Source organism: Nannobrachium achirus (assembly GCF_963921795.1).
Source record: "Nannobrachium achirus genome assembly, chromosome: 18".
Taxonomy (NCBI): domain Eukaryota; kingdom Metazoa; phylum Chordata; class Actinopteri; order Myctophiformes; family Myctophidae; genus Nannobrachium; species Nannobrachium achirus.
In genome coordinates, this window is record NC_137825.1 from 38,461,521 (window position 1) to 38,482,341 (window position 20,821).

At 43.7% G+C, this 20,821-nt stretch overlaps 2 protein-coding genes across 2 annotated transcripts; both read right to left on the bottom strand.

The window, feature by feature from the left end:
- Positions 1-598: 598 nt before the first annotated feature.
- On the bottom strand, positions 599-18,709 carry LOC308303431 (G protein-activated inward rectifier potassium channel 1-like; the record flags this gene model as incomplete). Its single annotated transcript, XM_080747795.1, has 3 exons — positions 599-1,257; positions 2,155-2,371; positions 18,041-18,709. The coding sequence occupies 3 exons, from the start codon at positions 18,707-18,709 to the stop codon at positions 599-601; spliced, it is 1,545 nt and encodes a 514-aa protein (XP_080603921.1).
- LOC308303785 (von Willebrand factor A domain-containing protein 5A-like) lies at positions 5,542-8,217 on the bottom strand (the record flags this gene model as incomplete). Its single annotated transcript, XM_080748279.1, has 2 exons — positions 5,542-6,357; positions 6,517-8,217. The coding sequence occupies 2 exons, from the start codon at positions 8,215-8,217 to the stop codon at positions 5,542-5,544; spliced, it is 2,517 nt and encodes an 838-aa protein (XP_080604405.1).
- Positions 18,710-20,821: the final 2,112 nt, after the last annotated feature.

Sequence of the window (20,821 nt, forward strand, 5' to 3'; positions counted from 1 at the left end):
CTTTTTCACCCGTTCATTATGCACCAATGCAAGTAAGTAAGCTAGTTATACAGTGGTAGTAGGAAATTCAGTCAATGTTCAAATAAACAATATAATACATAGATAATAGATAAATAAATAGGTATAATAATTCACTTACACACCTGGATTTTCATGTGAATTTGAACAGATTTCCCACACAACATTCAAAGACAAGTAAAAAGTAAACATCCCCGTGAATCTCAATTTGTGATTGCTATTTTCGTGTTTAAAGAATGGAAAATGAAATATCTTGTTAATGATAGGGTAATGTCGGGTGCTTTTCTGGAGAATAAAAGTGTGTGAATACAAGAGCAAAGTGTTAGTGGGGCACAGATGGTGATCTGTTTAAGAATTACTCACAGCATGAGTGGACGGATGGCTTGTTGACGTTGCCATTGTAAATGGACAACTTTGTATAAAGCCGTTCACACAATGAAACACATTAGGCAAGAAAAGCTGTTTGAAAAAAGATAAAAATAGTTCACAGTAGTCTCCATTAACATTGAAAACGTACAATGCCCATCAAGCTTGATTTCAAACCTCTGAATTGTTCTTAGTCAATAATAGTCACCAAGAGTCAGCGGTCGGCGTTCATTCTGCGCAACTTTGCCGGAAGGTTGTCCTCTGGCCGACCCCCGGCCGAGGGGATCTGGACTGGGGTCGGGTTCATAACCGAAGGTAGTGTGTGTCTCTCCACCTCTGCCTCCCCAGGATCTACATCCAGGGCCAACAGCTGGACCTGCTCCTCTGGCTCCCCGTGCCCACTGACCGGGATGGAGCTGGACCTGAGCCTCTGAATCCTCAGTGGCAGGTCCCCCGTGCTGGAGGCCTTCGGCCCCGGCAGGCCAGACCCCGACTTCAGCCCCCTCCGAAAGTGCTCCTCCTTGACGGAGTTCATGCGCTGCAGTTTGCTCGGAAGCCTGGACACGCGGTCCTCGGCGTGGTCAATGCAGTCCGCCGACGGCAGCCTCTCCCTGCGGGCCCCGCGGCCCTCGTTGCCCAGGGGAGGAGACGCGGAGGTCGGTATGGCGGCCGGCGGAGGGTTGGGCGACGTCAGGGCAGAGTTTTCCTCCTGCTCTTTGACGCTGTGCGGAGGCGTGTTGACCTCAAAGGTGTTGTGGAACTGTGAGTAGTCGACCCTGAAGAATCCCTCTTCCAGAGACATGACGGGCAGGAAGCGGTGGCCCCAAAGGACTTCGTCTTCAGTGTAAGACGTGCGGGCTTGGCACGTCATACCTACAGTAGATGGAGGTCAAATCAGAATTTAACAGGGTGTTATGATAGGCACCAAATCCTGGGCTCTGGGTACAAGGATTCACTCCGGGCCCCCCATGAATGTTCTTCATAGGGGAGGGGGTTTAACCCATTTAGACTGGGAACGTATTATTTTGTGCTTTAACGATTAAAAAAATAGCACATCTACAAGCTCACAGCACGGCGCGCTGTGAGCTTGTAATCTGCTATTTTTGAAAAATCCTGAGAAATTTGTGCCAGACTTTGAATATTTCAAATCCTTCTAAGGTTTTTTGAAAAACTTATGTTTCTATGTCAATGGTGATAAAACTTTTTCATGTGAAGGACCCCCAAAATGATATGTATTTGGCCACGGACCCCCATCTCAAAATATTTAGTTCCAGGGACCCCCTCCCCCCAGAAGAAAAATTTGAGTTACAAATATTCGCTTAAAAAATACATATATATTCAAAGATTTGCACACATTTTTTCACGACTTTTCAAAAATAGCAGATCTACAAGCTTGCAGCGCGGCACTCGGTGCCGTGCTGTGAGATTGTATATCTGCTATTTTTCAAAAGCTAAAGTATAAAATAATTAAGGCCCCTCCACCTTGGGCCCTAGTAACTCAGTCCCACTCCCCCCCCCCCCCCCCCCCCCCCTTGTGACGCCCGTGGTTATGGACAGGAGTGTAAACAAACATGAGAAAACACAGGAAGTAATCATTACGAAGAGAAGCGTATGAATGAAATAAAGTAAATCGTGTCGTGTCGAAATTAACAATTGTATTAAATATTGTGTTGCATTACATATAACTGAGGATCGTGCTACACCATTGGCTTAAAATAAAAGTCTAGCTTATTTAAATATTACATGAAAAAAAAAGAAAATAATTCTAACCAGTTGTCTCGACGATTCCCTCTAGGATGACGACGATCTCAAACTGCTCGTTCATGAGCGAGCGCTGCGACAGGTCAAAGAACGGACTCTTGGTGTTGATCTCGTGGCAGATGGTGAGGGGCGACACGAGGAAGAGCTGGTCCGCCCCCGTCCCAAAGCCCACGTCCAGCTCGCACTGGTCCAAGGGCAGGAACTCCCCCTCTGGGGTCTGGCGGGACTGCAGGACAACAACACAAATCAATCAGAAAATTGACAGGCAGGAGTCGCACAAGCAGCAGAAGACACTTCAAGGCAGCAGCAGTGTCTTGCTCATGGAAATGAGTCACTTCCTACTGTGCTGAATAATCCTACAATCAGACTATAAATCCCCTCAATCTTACTATAAAATCCTACAAGCCTACTATAAAATCCTACACTACTGCCCTCCTACCATAAATTCCTACTATCCTACGATTAAAAAATATCACACCTAGTGTGAAGTGAGCAGTGCTATTTTATGATATAATTTAATAGAGGGTAATGGGTATGCATGACATCATCACACCCGGAAGGCTTATTGAGTGGCAAAAAACAGAGTCAGTAGTAGTCATGAGCAGTCACTCAGTAGGAATGTGGAGGAGAGCAGATCTAGGCCAGATGTAGGCCTTAATTGCTTCAGAGCCCAGACAGATCCCAGGTATTTTTTTTACACCTAGTGTGAAGTGAGGGGTGCTATTTATATTATGAGTTACCGGTAATTTCATCAAGTGTCCCACCAGCCAATCACAACGTGTCCTGCAAAGCTTGGCCAATGGGACCCTGGCGTGAAACAACATTTGTGTCTGAATTTTTTTAACACATTTTTCCCTTGGATTTTCGTCCGGACAACAAACTGAGCTGTTTGTGCCAGAATGTAGGCCAGAAATTGAAGGCTGCGCTTCAATTTACTTAAGCATCAACATTTTTGGCTGTGTTTTCCCATTGGGCTCTGACCAGACAAAGACAGATGTAGGAGCTACAGCTCCTGTTTTAGGAGCACTGCTCAAAAAACACTACCATCCTACTATAAAATGAAGATCTGTTTTTCTCCTCAGTGGCTTAGCCAATCTATCTGACTCAGATTTGATTTGATGTATTAGACATCATGGTTTCTCAGGGAAATGTCAAGGATATAAACACAATAAAGTCTGTGACTTATTTCCATTTTAGTCCTTAGTCTGAGACAAACAAAACATTACGACATAAAAACAGGCAATTCAACAATAAATAAAACTAGAAAAGATGCAATTGGAAATTGCAAGTGTGGTTGTCTATTTATTCTCTGGATAGCCAGATTGTCATGGGAAATTGTTTAAACTCAATTGACTTACTCTGTAAAAAATGTTTCCCTAGAATAAAGTTTCCCCAGGACTACAGTGTGTTTTGACCTGTTGGGCAACCTCACTAATTATAAAGATGCAATTCTGGGAAATTGCAAGTGTGGTTGCCGTTCTCAGTGACATCACGAGAACGCTGCTCCCTCATTGGCTTAAAGTTAAACTCTATAAAGAATAAATTATCATAAGTTATTATGTTGATGAGGATCAAACTAAACTAAACTAACCTAAACCAAAGTTGGGCGAGCTCCCTCATTGGCTAAAAGGTACTCTATAAAGAAAAATCACACCCAATGTGAAGTGAGCGGTGGTCGTGCTTGCATAACGTCTTCAGACTAGGATATAGGTCTAGGATGTAATTGGTGATGTAATACAAGCTACACACACACACATTGCTATGGCAAAACACTGAGGAAAAAGTGGCTACAGACTAGGATGTAATTGGTGATGTAATACAGGCTACACACACACACACACACACACACACACACACACACACACACACACACACACACACACACACTGCTATGGCAAAACGCTGAGGAAAAAGTGGCTACAGATAGGTCTAGGATGTAATTGGTGATGTAATGTGATGTAATGTGGCTACACACACACACACACACACACACACACACACACACACACACACACACACACACACACACACACATTGTTATGGCAAAACGCTGAGGAAAACACATTGCTATGGCAAAACGCTAAGGAAAAGTGGCTACAGATAGGTCTAGGATGTAATTGGTGATGTAATGTGATGTAATGTGGCTACACACACACACACACTGCTATGGCAAAACGCTGAGGAAAACACAGTTCTATGGCAAAACGCTGAGGAAAAGTGGCTACAGACACACGCACAGCCACTCTATGGAGCGGTTTACCACCGCTCAATAAGGTTGGGCAAGCTCCCTCACTGGCTAAAGGTTACTCTATAAAGAATACACTTTAGGGGAGTACTATAGTGTGTTGACATTGTATGGGCCGTTCTGTCCATGACATCAGTTAATTCATGTGTATGAGCACGGATCTCCATATATGGAGATCTGTACTAATACACACAAAGTGAAATGAGTGGTTTGCACCATGAAAAAGTAATAATAATAAATAATCTTAAAATTTGGTAGAGAATCAGACCATAAATCATTAGAAACTAGAAGTACTGTTCCTACGAAACAGTGTGGGCTCGCTTGTAAATAAACATTTTTTTAAAATAACTAAAATAAAAACGTAATCAAATAAATTGTTGTTTTTCCGCAGCGTGCTAACTGTCATGTGAAGCTCAACCAATACTCCAGCTAACACCACTCCCAGATGTTTTTCCGCCAAATACCTCATTGGCTAAGGGCCCTGCTTTTGTACTGTCTGCGGCCGAAATTGGTAAATAAATAAATAATGAAGATAACATAGTGTTCTCGTCTTTTAGGCGAGCCCACAATTAAGCAAAAATCCTGTTAATGTCATCCGGTTACATAAAACTAAGAGCACAGAGTGGACTATTGAATGATGGGTTATTCAGGGTATAGACCAGACAATTGCATGCCTTGTTGCAACCCCACTGGTAGCGGCAGGGGGATAGGCAAGGAGGAGCCAGGTAGGATGAACCTCTTAGAGCAGGGGTGTCCAAACATTTTTCAAAGGGGGCCACATTAGAAAATATTAAAACACCCAAGGGCCAACTATAATACTGTATCCCATGACATAATGTACTTTCGGTCAAACCATAACAAAGTCACATACATACAGTTTGCATCGCAATTAAAAGATTTTATTATCATCATCAATATTTAATATCAAGGTCTTTTGTCAGGCTTGTGCTCTTAACAAAACACACATAACTCACATTACCAAATGTAACCAGATGGGTTAGTTATAAATTACAATAAAATAGACTTTATTTGACCCCTTCAGAAAGAGGGGGAACAAAGAATCTTGACAAATTATACTATAAAATATTCTTGTTTGACGGTGCTGGCAGACCGTTTATAGAGCAATTTAGGAATACATATAAAAATTGTCCTCAGTCCAAATTTGGCCCCCGAGTTGCACTTTGGACACCCCTGTCTTGGAGGCCCAGGTCATCTTTCTGCACCTTGCAACCCAACAAGGTATTTCCAGCCTCCACACACTCAGTCATGCAGCCCACTTTCTGAGCATGAACCCAGGACACTGCCTTCAGAGCCAAAAGCTGCCACTCATCCTGGGCTTCCATCCTGAAACCATGGAGCCAGATTAGAGCCAAAATGGTGGCCCAAACTTCCTTGGTTACTGGTAGAGGCTTTGACTTTACCAACTCCTCCTGAGTCTTCCCAAGCACAGTAGTCAGCTCTGGAACTAGGGTCCAGAAACCAGTAGCCTTCTGGAGGGTGATCACCTGGAGCAAGGGGTCTATGGGTGGCAGCCTGGGCCACCCATAGACCCTCTCCTCTCTCATTATCCCCTTCATGTCTGCGATTCTTTGGGCATTGTTAGCAATCTGTTCTTTCAGAATCTTGTTCTCACTCTCCAGATGATCCATGGCTTCTTTGTCTGTTAGTGTATCTTCAGGATGGATCTGAAGGATGGAGATACACCTCATAAGAGGTTGAGTATCATCTTCACCTAGAGCAAGCTCATCTTTTAGAGCATGACTCATCTGTTGGTAGCTTAGGTACTTAGGCTTAGGTAGTCTCTTGGTACTGGAACATGCTAGCATTGGTACTGGAACATTTCTGCACAACAGAGGTCCTTGTACAGCCTCCCCGATTCCTTTGTTGACAGCGATGAAGGCAGTGAAGGCACTGCTCACTCCTGATTGGATGCTGAGTTCCACAACCTTCTTCTTCACTGCTTCCTCCTGGCTGAGGGGGGTGGGGAGGGTTCTTTGGGGGTTATGTTGTGTGTATTTTTGTTGTGTTTTTCTTGTTTGTATTTGTTTTCTTAAAAAAATTATCTTTGTCATGACACTATGCCTTATACTTGATGCAAAATTAATCAAAATATTTGAAACAAACACTGCTTTATCCTGCTGCCCTCGCTTGTCTCTCTGTTCCAGCTCCAGGGAGCGAATCAGGGTCCGAGCCCCCAACCTGTGGACTGTCATTCTGGTGCCCTTGGTAGGTCTGAGACTGAAGCCAAGCTTGTTCTGATAAGGTTGATGTGCCAGGCTATACTCCACTGTCACACTGCTTTCACTAGCCCCTAAAGTTTCTCCAGTCAGCTGGGCATAAATTAGTGACCTTTGGCCCTGGAAAAGGGTTGTGATAGGCGGAGACAGAGGTATTACAGACACTCCTTTTGGCAGGTCCCATGAAACAGAAATATCCACCACAGCCGGCTGCAGGGCAAAGCGCAGAGACTGCATCACTTTGGGTTGCATCCTCTCGGTTCCTGTGATGAACTGGGCATGACCTCCTCCCTGCTTGGCCATCCCAGTGATGAGAGCAGAGCTGACCCCCTCCCCAATCCCGAAAGTAAAGCACCTGTGAGAACTCGCATTTCTTCTCACCAGATCTAGCACTTCCTTGGTATTCTCCACCTCACCATCAGTAAGGACAAAGAGCTGTCTGGGCTGATTGGGAACGCAGGGCTGCTTGTAGATGTGTTTGAGAGGCTTTAGGATTTCTGTTCCGCCCAGATCAGTAGACATAGTCTTGACCTTCTCCAAAGCTTCATCCATGGTGGTCTGGCTGTACTCCACACTCGCAGGAAAGATGTGGTCATATTTACTTCCAAAGCCAAATATGTTGAAGTAGCAGCCCATTGGCAAGCTTTTCAGTAGCAGTAGCAGTGTGTCCCTGGCACTGCCAATGCGAGCTGGCCCCTCATGCATGTTGTTCATGGGATAATCCATGCTGCCAGAACGATCAATTAAAAACAGGAACTCCCCACATGAAGCCAGTGATGACGTCACAGCTTTAGGGAACTCGGGGTACAGGCTCAACATGACCACTGGGTCGCCCATCAGAGAGCCAGGCTTGGCAGAATCCTTTCCCGCCTCTACAATAGCAGCGGGCTGGTGGGCATCTTTATAATAAACCAACAGTTCCACGTCTCTGTCAAACTTGTGCCCGTCACTCAGACGGACCGTGGCCTGGGTCAGCTCTGTGTTGAGGTACTGAAGAGGGTCCAGGGAGCAGTTGGACTCTACCTTAGAGACAGGTCGAGTAGAGGTCACTCTGGCAGAAAAGGACAGACTGTAGGGCACTAGAGAGGCTGGAACAGAGGTCACCTGAGACTGACCACTCCCACCGCCTTGAGGTTGGTAGCGGGGGTTGAGCACAGCAGGCAGACAGAACCTCAGTCCATCGTCAGCCTCCACACCCAGCTCGGTAACGTACTCCAGCCTGATGGAGGCGCTCTTCCCCGGAGGCAGACAGCCCACCCTCATCGAGAACACGTCGGGGCTCTGCTCGCTCTCCTCCAATAGGAAGGCCTGCTGGCCTGAGCTCAGTGCATCGTCATACTCCTCTCCGGCCTCCTGTTTCTCTTTCACCTCGGCCACAACCTCTGACTGTCCAATCTTTGCGCTGAAATGACAGACGGCAGCATCGCCAGGGAGAGGGAAGACAAAGATGGCCTCTACGGGGCTCTCCTCCTTGTTCTCATATTGTAGAATGGAGGTCACTGTAGCCACATGGTCGCTCACTTCAACCTCCACCTCAATGCCTTTCAGAGGAACTGCTTCATTCTGGCAAGAGACCAGACCACATTCCATAGTGTTGTTTGCCCTGTTCTAGCTTCAACAGAACTTGGAATCTCGTTTTATAAAGCAATAGGATTAGTCTGAAACAGCAAGAGTTCAGTCTTGAAAAGGCCCTATTTCAACATGTAGAAGATAGTTTGTTAATAATACTGGAAAGATGCAATTCTGGGAAATTGACAGCGTGTTTGCGAATATATTGTAGCCAAATTGTCATGTGAAGCTTGACCAATCCTCAAGCTAGCACCACTCCCCCATAGAACTCAATGGACTTACTATTTATAGTCTGGATAGTTTATCCAGGAAATAAAGATGAAGAAAGCTACACTAGAACTACAGTATAGTGTGTTGCCCTCTAGGCAACCACACTAACAATATAGAACTATAATACTGAACACGGATTATGGCATGAGAAAAATGGTCATAATTATTCAGCAACATTTTCCAAAATCCATGCTTTGACCCACATTGTCATGTTCGAGGAGTAAGGAAGCTGACTCTGCAAGACTGTGCAATAATGGCAATAAAATATACACAAGATACTAATTAGAAAAATAATGATACTAAAACAAAATAAACAAATAAAGATTAAAAACAATAGCTGCAAAAGGGAATGTACAATGGGGGATTATTTTTGTGAACACTCCCTGACTGGAGATGGTGGGGGTGACTCACATGAACAGTGCCAGGGCTAATTGATCAGCAAGGTGTTTCTAATTGTGCTCTCCTGTTTACAGCATCATGCTGAGAGAGAGAGAGAGAGAGAGAGAGAGAGAGAGAGAGAGAGAGAGAGAGAGAGAGAGAGAGAGAGAGAGAGAGAGAGAGATGGTGCAACAGATAAAGAAACAAAACAACAGTTGCATCAAGTCTGCACATATTGGATGTGCAAATCCCTGGATCTGGATATGGCAGAAATATCCCCATAACCATGGCTTGACATGAGGCGGAGATCAAACCTGTGAGCTTCCATCAAATGCAGCGTTTAGATGCTAATATTGATAGAATGCTGCTATATGAGGGGACATTTATTTAAAATGGGTTAAGAGCTATTATAGGAGAGTGTACATTTGTAGCACGGGGGACCTTGGATATGAAATGATTAATAGGCTGATGTCAAGGGACTGTTAAAGATCTGCTATTACATTGCACTTTGTTATTATTACATTACCATTAACGTCAATTTCAACATATCTCAAGTCGCTTACAGTTAACGTGGGCACTATGTTTTGTTTGCAATACTTTATGATAATCATTTACTGTACGGATGCATCCTCATTCTCAGAGCATTATCACTGCTATCTAGCTTGACTGCCAAGACTCTCATTAGTTCCTATTGGATCTGTTCAAAAGCTATATTTTCTGAAAGATGCCACAGTCCGGTAAAATATCGTGCTCTCTTTGCTCTTAAATTAAGTTAAGCTACACAGTAATGGCGAAAACTTGGCGAGGAAGGGAACATTTTAAATTTATAAACCCCTTTCACAAACCCATTTGTATGCCTCTTTATCCTTCCGATATGCAAAAGACAGGAAGTTATATAAAGTGCTGTTCCAGAAGAAATGAAGCGAATGGCTGTCCTCTGCTCAGAAGATAGTAAAGGGCTTGTGGTATCCTAAGGCTGGAGATAAGAAACCCTGCCACAACCCATGCCTACTTCTACTTTGATCTCCGTCCCGCCGTGTGAGTAAGTGAATAAAATATATTTATATATTTACACAGTAATAAGAAAAAAATACTACATCTCCTCAGATAACTCCACCCGTTCCCAAATGAACTGGGATGCAAGAGGTGCTTATTCTCTGCCTGTTGCCCGCTATTCTCTTGTATGCAAGGCTGTGCTCCGGCCTTTTCACAGAGCACCCTCTTGGTCCACAGATGGCGACTGGTCTGTGATTCATTTTCACAGTGATGCTGAGGACAGAAGGGTGTGACATTTCACAGGAAGACGCAAGTGCTCCCTGGCTTGTCTCTGTGAGCAAAAGCTGTTTCCTCATAACCCCACGCCAAAACTAATGGTAGGCATCATCATACCGAAATAGTAATGATTTCCCCCGGAAGGTTCAGACAGGGTGACATCAGCACCATGTTTATTGAGTCTACATGGCTTTCTATTCTTCCCACAGGATGAGATCTTGAATAAATCTTGGAGATAGGGATATTTTATAATCTGAAAGATGAACGGTATAAAAATCCATAAGAGAATGATATGGCGAGGACAGTACAAATATGAATAAAGAGTGGTGGACCGCAACAAAGACATTAACTTGAGTACTGTTGTATTTGGATACTTACTGTATGACTTTCACTGCACTACATTTCAAAGATAGATATTGTACTTTTGACTCCACTACATGTCTATGAAGGGTAAAAGTACTTAAGCCCTATTTCAAATACTACTTTTGCATACTACAAGGACGACTTTGCCCATTTTCAACCTATCTTCGTATAATTTGTCCTCACTCCTCACTAATGCTCATGAATTATAATATGGCACCATTTTTGTGTGTGTTTTTGTCTGTGCTCTAACTCGAGTGCACAAAAAGGGCATAGGAAGAACCCCTTCTTGCTTATATAATCTTCAATCAAGTAACACTGAGGAAAATAATGAATAATGAAACTTCCAAATCTATCTAAGGAAGAGAAAATGCCATGGGAATAAAAAAACAACAACTACAGCAACAAAACCGCATGACTACTTCTGGTCATAGCCGTGATAAATTAAGAAAGAAAATGCAGGTGGGAGCAAGAGAGTTTAGGATAGTGGCCATCTGGCCGATATAGCGAATGCCCTTGAAGTTGGTGAAGTTAACGACTGCAAAATAGCAGTTTTGTCCCTCCACGAACCTCTCTATCTTCAAAGAGAAACTTTTTGATACAGGGAGTGTAACACACCTTCCTCTGAGTGCCTAAGGTGGATTATAGGGATTATGTTCTCCTCGAATCGTCCCATTTGAGAGCGTAACGGCACTACTAATTTTCAGCTGGAGCATTTTGGTCACGCTACCGTGTTTCAGACTCCTGACATTATCTAGGTTCCAAGGTTCATTATTATGAAATTATCATTAATTTCCCTGCTTCAAATCTTTATAGGTAATTCTATATTCGCTGTACATGTTCAGTATAACCTGTGTGACATCTCGACATGCATGTGGAGGTCGCCACGTCTGCGCTGCAGCCTTTGCCGTTCTGTGTCATACTGTGTGGTGCTGAGACGGCGACAGCCTTATGTTGTTCCCGGGTATTGATGCTAAAGAGTTGCTGCCACAAGGGGGGAAATTAATGGTCTTTGGAACGGGGCCTGATACGGAGGGAATGCTTCATTTACCAAGCCACCTGAGATTTAGCTTGAGTGAAAGCAGGCCCTTTGAAGGGTGATTCACTTCCTTCTGCGTGTGTGTACGCGTGCGTGTGTGTGCGCATGTGTGTGTTGTTAGACAGAGGAGAACAGAATGACACAGAGAGAGAAAGGGAGGGGGAGAAAGACAGTGAGCTAGGACACGAGACGTGGACATGGGATGTTCATGTGTGCATACGATAACATTCTCTCAACAACGCCCTAACCAAGGACCCCCAAATAGCCACAGCCTCTGGCTGTAGTCCCGCCCCTATTGAGATTGAGAAATGGTACATTTGTAGATCTGCTATAGTTTAGTCAGATAACTCACAAATAGATTGAGAACATTTTATTGTAAAAAATGTAAAAGCAAATGTGAATGTTATATTTGATCTTGCCGTTCAGGCTCTATTATACATTACTCCCTGCTCAGCACAATAGCAGAAAATAATTTAAGAGCAGGCCAGGGAGATAAACATCTTTACCAACCCACCACCCGAGATCAAATATAATAGTCACACTTGTATTTACATTTTAATAATTTTTATGTATTTGTATATACACAGACTGTGCTGTGTGTGAGAGAGAGAGAGAGAGAGAGAGAGAGAGAGAGAGAGAGAGAGAGAGAGAGAGAGAGAGAGAGAGAGAGAGAATGGCCAGTCTCTCATTTCTATTCCTCTGCTCCTCCTCTAAAAGTCAGACCCTGGCAGATGTGGTGGTGTGTCGCACGGAGACAGGCATGCAGACCATGCCTGTCTTGTCTTGTCTTGTCTTGTCTGTCCCTCCACCTGTGCTGTCCACCATTGATCTCCCCCTGCGATGCACCCATGATCCCACATCATAATAGTTTGTGGTCGTCTTTGCACATTTGTGTTGTCCAAAAACATCATTTATTTTCAGAAGTTGTCATTTCTGTCTATGAACTAAACCATGATATGCATATCATACAGTATGTGTAGACCTACAGCAAATACACATCAACTGCATTGATGTGCTTTGCTGTCACTTTTCCCTGTTCTTTCAATGTGAAAACAAAATGAGCAAAGAGAAGCTTGTTTGTCCTTCAAACAAGTGAAGGCAGTATTTTTTCATAATAATTATTATGCATCCTAAATAATATAAGTATTGATTAAGAATGCAATACACTATGATTTTTAACATTGAAAGAGCTACAGCACCCTGACCAATTCACAGACCATCATTCTTATAACCCAGACTTTTGATTTGCGGATGCCCTGTTGCAGTGCTTTACACAGCTCTGTCATTAGGATTTACTGCAACATGCATCCTTTCTCCTGCCAACTGTGTAGCCTGGCATTGACCTTGAGTGTTCTGAATAGAAGAACTGGCCTGGCTCCCCCAGTGGAAGTACAGTAGTAGTGGATGATATATGCACTACTGTACAGTGCCGTTACATTGACTTTGCAGTCTATCACTGCAGTGGCTGGGGAATAACGCCACATCAATGGGACAATTGGATTACACAGTACACCTTCCGAAGCAGAAATGCCATGATCGAAGTCCTTTCCCCTGCATTAACACTGCACTAGCCACTGCAGTACTTTCATGAATTGAATTTCTGCTAGTTGTCAGATAGTTTCACGCCTGTAGGTATCAAAAGATTTATCGTTTTAACTTTTTCAAAAGTTCCTAGCCAACAGAGAAGAACCCGTTGTATGAATATGATATCAATGCAGCAAATAATTTACACCTTAAGTGGGACTTATTTTGTGTAGACGCCCATTCCTCTGTTTTTGCAACACACTCTCACTCTCAAGCCATAATATTGTGGCAGCATTGTGGCCTGGCTCCAGACCACTGGTTCTCAAGCACTGGGTTGGGGCCCATTTGTGGGTTGCGGACACATTTTTATGGGTCCCTTCATCCCCACATTTAGTTTTTAATTCAGAAACATTTTCAAAAAACATTCCCAAAAAAGTCAAATCTTTCATGAATTTAAAACAAATACGAAGATCTTTTCAGTAATTACACGAGGAAATACAATAAAAATCTAAGAAATTTTACGAAAAAAATGTTTAAGAAGTAGTGAAAATATTTTCACTAGTTTGGTTCCCGGGCAATCTCTCTTTAGGTTCTCGATCTGAAAGGTTTGGGAACAGTGCTCCAGACCATCGCTGAGTGAACTGCTTCTCAAGTTATGTGAAGCGTTAGTCTGACAATCAGGCTAGCAGAATGGGACAGTATCTGACCAAACATTTTACGTCCCAGTAACCCCGCCCACACTGGAAGGTGGAAGTGCCCTAGTCAAACCCAAGACGAAGAGAGCAGGGGTCATCAATATGTCAATACACGGACAAATGTGTGTGTATTTCTTTCCACACCATTACAATGTTCTTATTTTGATCATAAGACCCAATTACTGCATGTGAAGTCTCCACTAGGTTTTCTTCAGAATATGTATGACACTGATTTATTACAACACGCAAAATAGGAGTCTGACTATGCTAGTGGTTCTCAAATGTTTTATTTGCAAGGGCCCCCGCAAGGGCCCCTTTAACTCTCAGAGTTACAGACCTGTTATGGTCTTTCAGGGCTAGCTCTTTGTGTTTCTGTTAACATTATCGTCCTCTCATTTTGTATGTCCGTGGCAAAAATTTTATTTTGACAAAAATGTCCACCACGAGCCATCATGGCGATGACCCCTGGTAGAGAGGGTGATGACTGCTAAGAAACCTGTTAAAACAACGGAGGTGTGCTGTCTGAATTGGACTTGAGCCACACGCATAAGTGTTGTCCTTTGCTTATTTTATACTTAAAAATCTAAAATGTTCGTATTGTCACATTCGTCAAATACTAAACCCTCAAAATGTCAATATCATCTATTTGGTCAAAAAATGTATGATATTTGATTTAGTTCATATGGCCCAGCACTACCATACTGTGGCCCGAGTTTCATGGGTAATGTCATACAAGTTTCACCCGCATGTGTAATGTACAGCACATTTTGCAGCCTTAAGGTTTTAGAAACTGTCACTTAAGATGATCGCGCCACTCCTCAGAGGAGATGAAATCACTTCAAAGCTGCTTGTCACAACAAGGCACAATTGGACAGGGACTGTTGGAACAAAGAAAAACTGATTTTGTGTGAAAAGGATGCTTGCTGCAGGCATCTTTGTCTGCAAATGCAGAATCAGGTATAATGGCTTCCTTGATGCTGTCAATATATACTGTATAGGCCTATGTAAATACATAATACTGCGATTGCAGGATCATCGTTTCCTGCATGCTTTTAAATAGAATCGCAGTTTAAGTCGATTTGTAAGCCTTGGGTTCTGAACAGGGAACATGAATATATTAAGGGGTCTATAAGGGGGTTGAAATGTGCAATAGAAATACACTTTGTGGGGATCTAAGGATGACAGTCCAAACCATGACCTGGTTGGTTGTAAACACAGCTTTTAGACTCTTTAGTTAGGCTCATCATTATTTTAAGATGAACCGTTTGAGTGACCCCATGACTATAACTCCAGTGCCTCCCTCAGGCCAGAATTCCAACCTGTTTTCTGTTTCTTAATGATTACTAGGCCTATTTGGGACCGTGCATGTCACAAAGGGTGCAAGTCGTCCCAATAATAACTACTGATTCTTCTTCTTTCTGCTAATTCCCATCAGGGTTGCCACAGTGTGTCCATCTGGTTTCCTTCCACTTCTCCTCTTACCATGGCAGTTCCATCTTCAGCATCCTTCTCCTATTATCTCCCAATGTACCTCTCATCCCTCCTTTTCACATGTCCAATCCCTCTCACAGTGCCTTGTCACTGCAAATGAGAATCATAGCATCCTCAATTCCTCCTCCGCCACCTCCAGCTCCTGTCTGTCAATCAGAGGAAAGCTCTTATTGACAGACAGGTCGGGTTAGCCAACCATGGACTTATCCTGGGCTGACTTAGTGGCACAAACATGACGTGATACTCTGTTAAACTGTGAAGGCAACGGTTTGGGTTGGTCAGGGAAGCTGACACTTTCCGAACACACTCTCAGAACACAGAATTTCTGCTTCTTTCTCAGGCCCACACCGTGAGGTCAATATGAGACAGATTTTGTGTAACACAGAGATTCCTGTATAATGATTATGTAATATTTTCCAATTCATGTTTGTAATTGTAGCTCCACTAGTAAGAGACAATGGTGGTCGCACTGGTTGGTTCAAATCTTTCGTCCACTTGGGTGTAAAGAGGAGTAGAACATCCTCTAAATGCTTAGACTCTAAAGTCTTGATTTTGTGTGGCTTTATGTTCCTCTTTGCTTTTATGCTGAGGCAGCACAGCACATCGGTCTCATCCTTCATCCTTAAGAGGAGTTTTACAACTTTGGAAACATCCATATTGAAAATAATGGGTATACTTTGTAAAACTTTATTTCACTTTCCACTGTCAGCAAACCAGAAGTGTAGCCATATGAAGTACAGTATCTTTTTTCATTGTGTCTTGCTCAATAGAGGATAACTGGTATGTAACTTTCAGTCAACAAGACAGATTTCCCTATATGAATACAGGAAAACTCGACCTAAAACAAACTCGACCTCATTCGCGCGACTGTGTGTTTCCCAACAAGTCTGTGGCCTTAAGCTAGATGCAGAATAGACCAAAATCTAATCTTTGCTTCTGGGGGTCCCTGGAACAAAATATTTTGCATTAGGGGTCTATCCGTGGAACAAAATATTTTGAGATGGGGGTCCGCGGCCAAAAACACATTTTGGGGTCCTTAACCACTGATAGGCACATTCTACAAATGTCAGTTTTCTGGGATATATATATATTCTGTATCTAGCTTAAATGGGGAAGACCACCCATTTTCAATATTGAACTGTCATTAATATACCTTAGAGGAGTTGTGTGGAAATAGAAAAAAAGTTCCCCCCCTTCTGTGTTGCTTGAAAATGGGTGGTCTTCCCCTTTAAGGCCACAGACCCGTTGGGAAACGTGCGGTCGTGCGAATGAGGTCGAATTTGTTTTAGGTAGAGTTTTCCTGTTACCCCCTATATACTGTACCTCAGGGGACAATATATCCGATCAACAGACAAACAGGAGATGGAGTTATATGGCCCACTGAATGACATTCTGCTGACCGGTGGACACAGTATTTGTGATGACATCCACTTTTCTTGAAAACACACTCAGCAGATCAGAAATTGGATTAGGGAAAGAAGGAGGGAAAGCAAGAGAGAAACAAGCTAAGGAAAACAGATAAATGGTCAGTTTGATTGTCCATCACGTGTTTAGACTCTGGCATTGAGCTATTTGGTGCAGGAGACCTATCTTAATGAGTGTCACTCATTAAAATACATTTGCAAACTAAATTATACAGTACACCACCCCCCCTTCCACAAATTCACCTTGGTCACCAAGATGAAATTGTGGAAACACTAAGACATCTTAGTGTCCCCCAGGGAATTCAGTCAATTGTGTTGATGAATGGTGATGAATGGAAATTCAATGCATGACTTGGAAAGCACTCATAAAACATAATGAGTACTTTTAGAACAAGTTAAGTGAATGTGAGTTAATCCTCCCTCATATTGCTCAAATGAACCGTGTTCCTCTGACCGTAGCCTTGGTGTAGCCTAGGCTACTAAAAACAATGGAAAAAGTACTCTGATTTATTATGACTTAAGTGAAAGTATCAATACTGCAATGTAGAAGTAGAAATAGCTTGAGTAAAAGTACAAGCGTATTGACTTCAAAATGTAAGTAAAGTACAAAAGTAAAAGTACTCATTATTATGCACATTGTCCCATTTCAAGTTTTCAAATGTATAGGCCTACAATTTTTTTTGAAATAGAAGATCTACAAGCTCACAATGGGTGGGTTGAGCTGAAGAAGTTAATGTATGTTTTGAAGGCTAATAATATAAATCCACAAGTAACCATACTAATAAACTAGTAAAAATGTTCTAATAAATGTAGGCCTAGTGGAGTAAAACTAGGCCTACATTAGGCTATTTGCCTCTGAGCATAGGCGGCAAGTCTGTGGGGGCTGTGGGGTTGTGGCACCCTGCGGAGCGCTCCTATAGCCTATTTGCGTGTATGCAAACGGGCGAGGGGTAGCGCTCGATATGGCTTCAGCCCCCCGCGGCGTGGACAAAACATGGCGCCTCTGCCTCTGAGATATAGTGGAGTAGAAGTAAAAGTATTGGAAATACTCAAGTAAACTAAAGTAGGCCTACAAATACCTAAAAATTGTACTCACAGTACTTGAGGGTATAGGCCTACATGTACTTAGTTACTTTACTTACACCACTGCACACCAAAAATTACATTGTGCTTTTCGTCTCTCCGGCAATTTCGGCAGAAAGGTTTTGATTGATTGATTGAAGACTTTTTTAGAAGTTTACATAGGAAAAGGTACAGTTTCATGACGGTACAGTTCACTGGTACAAGGTCTACTAAAAGGAGATGGGGGCCGGGAGACAACTCTATTTAATTCGCACCTTTGGGTATATCCCAACATTGCTTCTCGCATGTTCTGGGGTCATGCCGCTTACCTTAATGAGTTTGCACCTGATCTGAGCTGACACCATATGGCTATTCCGCAGGTTCCCCACTCGGAACATGAGGCACAACTTGCCGTCCCGCTGGGAGATGACTGCGTCCTGACTGAACATCAGCGTCTCGGCGCGCTTCTTCGGCTGCGACATCTTGATGAACATGCAGCCGATGAGAAAGGCGTCCACGATGGAGCCCAGCAGCGACTGGAAGAGGAACAGGATGATGCCCTCCGGGCACTTCTCCGTGATGTAGCGGTAGCCGTACCCGATCGTAGCCTCCGTCTCGATGAAGAACAGGAACGCCGAGGGAAAGTTGTAAACGTTGGCGACGCACGGGGTGTACGACGGGTCGTGGCCGCCGGGGCTCAGGTCGCCGCGGATCAGGGCTATGATCCACCACATCGAGGCCATGACCAGCCACGCCACCGTGTAGGTGAGGATGAAGATGAGCAGGTTCCAGCGCCACTTGAGGTCCACCAGCGTGGTGAAGAGGTCGGAGAGATAGCGGCTCGTCTCTCCGCCAAGGTTACCGTGCTGGACGTTGCAGCGGCCGTTCTTCTCCACGAACCGCTGCCTCTTCTTCCTCACGGGCGCGGAGAAAGTCATGCCCTGGTGCGTGTTCACCACCTGGTAGTCCTCGCCGAATTTCCTCCGTATTGCAGACATGATCAGTTATGTTGTGCCCCGTCCAAATGTGCAAGCCTTCTTTACGCAAGTTTGGTACTCCTGTCCAAACAGTGCAGCAGTAACATTTCGCACACTACACGCCGCGCATTCTACGAGATGGAGACAGGCTACCTCTCTCCCCCGTAGATCACTCGCAAGTGATGAGATATTCTGCAGCAATCGCTACATCTCTGAACAGGGCCAGTGCGCACTGGAGCGGTGCAGTTGTCCTCTGCCAACTTTTAGCTGTGTCTTCTTTCTCTTTAAGCGTTTTTACATCCAACGAATTATTCAAAAATCCTTTGAAATACCCACATTAAACTCCTGTGTCCCGGTCCCGGATAGATCCACTAGGGTGGAGGGGGTCAAAAGCGCACGTCATGAGAGATCAGATCAGAGTCGGTTGTGCGCGCGGTTGTGTCTGCCTATAGTGCCTAGTGCCTGCCTGGGCACGGGTTCAAATAAGAGACTGACTCGATGAAAGAATTGAGCAGAGCTGCGGCACTCAGGACACTGCTGGCAGATGGATGTGGGGCTGGTGGGGAGGGGAGCAGGGAAATATATGTTTTGTCCCACCCAATCAGGTATGAGCAGCAGAGCGAATAAACTGTGTAATGGGGAAAACCACAACCGTACAACCTGCCAGTGTCAGTCATTTCATTTAGCACATGTGTTCAACGTCCCAGTTTTATTTGCTCTATATCCTAACCCGAGGAAAAGACCAGTAGCGTAGCCTAAAATAAATGTATATTAGAAAGGAGGACCGGTCTTGTGGTGCAGCGGCTCCCTCTAGTGTCGACAGAGTGGAAGTACACCAAGCCCTCACAAGATGAGTAGAATTGTCTCATTCTAATATTTATATGACCTTTACTGTACATGATACATCTTTATAGGACATTCACATTCTCCCTATGAATGGTATGGATAGGCCCTAGCCTCCAGTATTCCCAGTTGCCCACTAAAACATAATTTAGATACTTTTCACCCGTCTTTGAATTCGTATTCATTCCTAATGTCAGACTCAGATCACTGACTGCACTCCTTCCTGAACAAAGAAAAACACATGGATCAATTAACAGCTAAGTAAGCAAACTAAAGTAATGGGTCCCTAGCTCCTGTTTCTGTTGCATGAGGCGAATTGATGTACAAGTTCACCCCCCAGTCATGATGTATAAGTACACCCCCAGGACATTACACTAGTACTGTATGTCGCAGGGACATACTGTATCTCCAGTCCAACCCTTGATGCTTTCCATGCAGGGAGGTATTGGTTACCATACCATTTATGACTCGACAGGGGATCAAACCCCATCCCCCCAGACTCAGGGTGGGCACTCTAATCACAAGACCACTGAGCTGGTTGAGTAAGCAAAGCAACCACCAATAAAACAACCAGTGTCAGTTAAAGACCACACGCATTGCTCTGAAATTATCACAGCTGGATAGGCAAGGGGGAGTGTGTGCAGGCGGGCAGGCGGGTGGGCGGGCGGGGGGGGGGGGGGTTCTGGCCCTGTTACAGATGTTGTCCAAAATCATGCAGATCGGTACACAGTATCTCTGTAGCCGTTAAATGGAACGGGTATTTCTTACATTGATGCTCCTACATATTAGCATGCAAGCACCAGTTAAAGTTACTTTCCATCCCTCATATACTGTGTGCACAGTGCACATCCCATAATCCACACACTGCACATCATTTCGGAGCTCATATCTTTGAACGGGTAAGGGCTATGTTTAATAGTTCACTGATGCTTGTTTTATTTTTTATTTTTTTTATTTTTTTTGTGTTTTGTTATGGTTTGGTTTTGTTTACATTTACTTCTCAAGGCAGTAGTCCACTGGTTGTATGAAGTATCTGTTTTGAATAGGGGGCAGGTATTAATAAGAATGTATTCTTCTTCCTGCTCCTTATCGTTCATGTGTGTGCTATATATATTTATCTAATTTAAGTATCATTGTAATGGATGGTATTGTACACTGCCATGTGCGAAACAAAATAAAATGAATGAATGAATGGCACTTCGGTTACATTTTTGTCTGAGAACAGAACAGCTCATGATGACCATGGATGATTTTGTCCTTCAAAGGGCTATTATAAACCATAAAACCTTC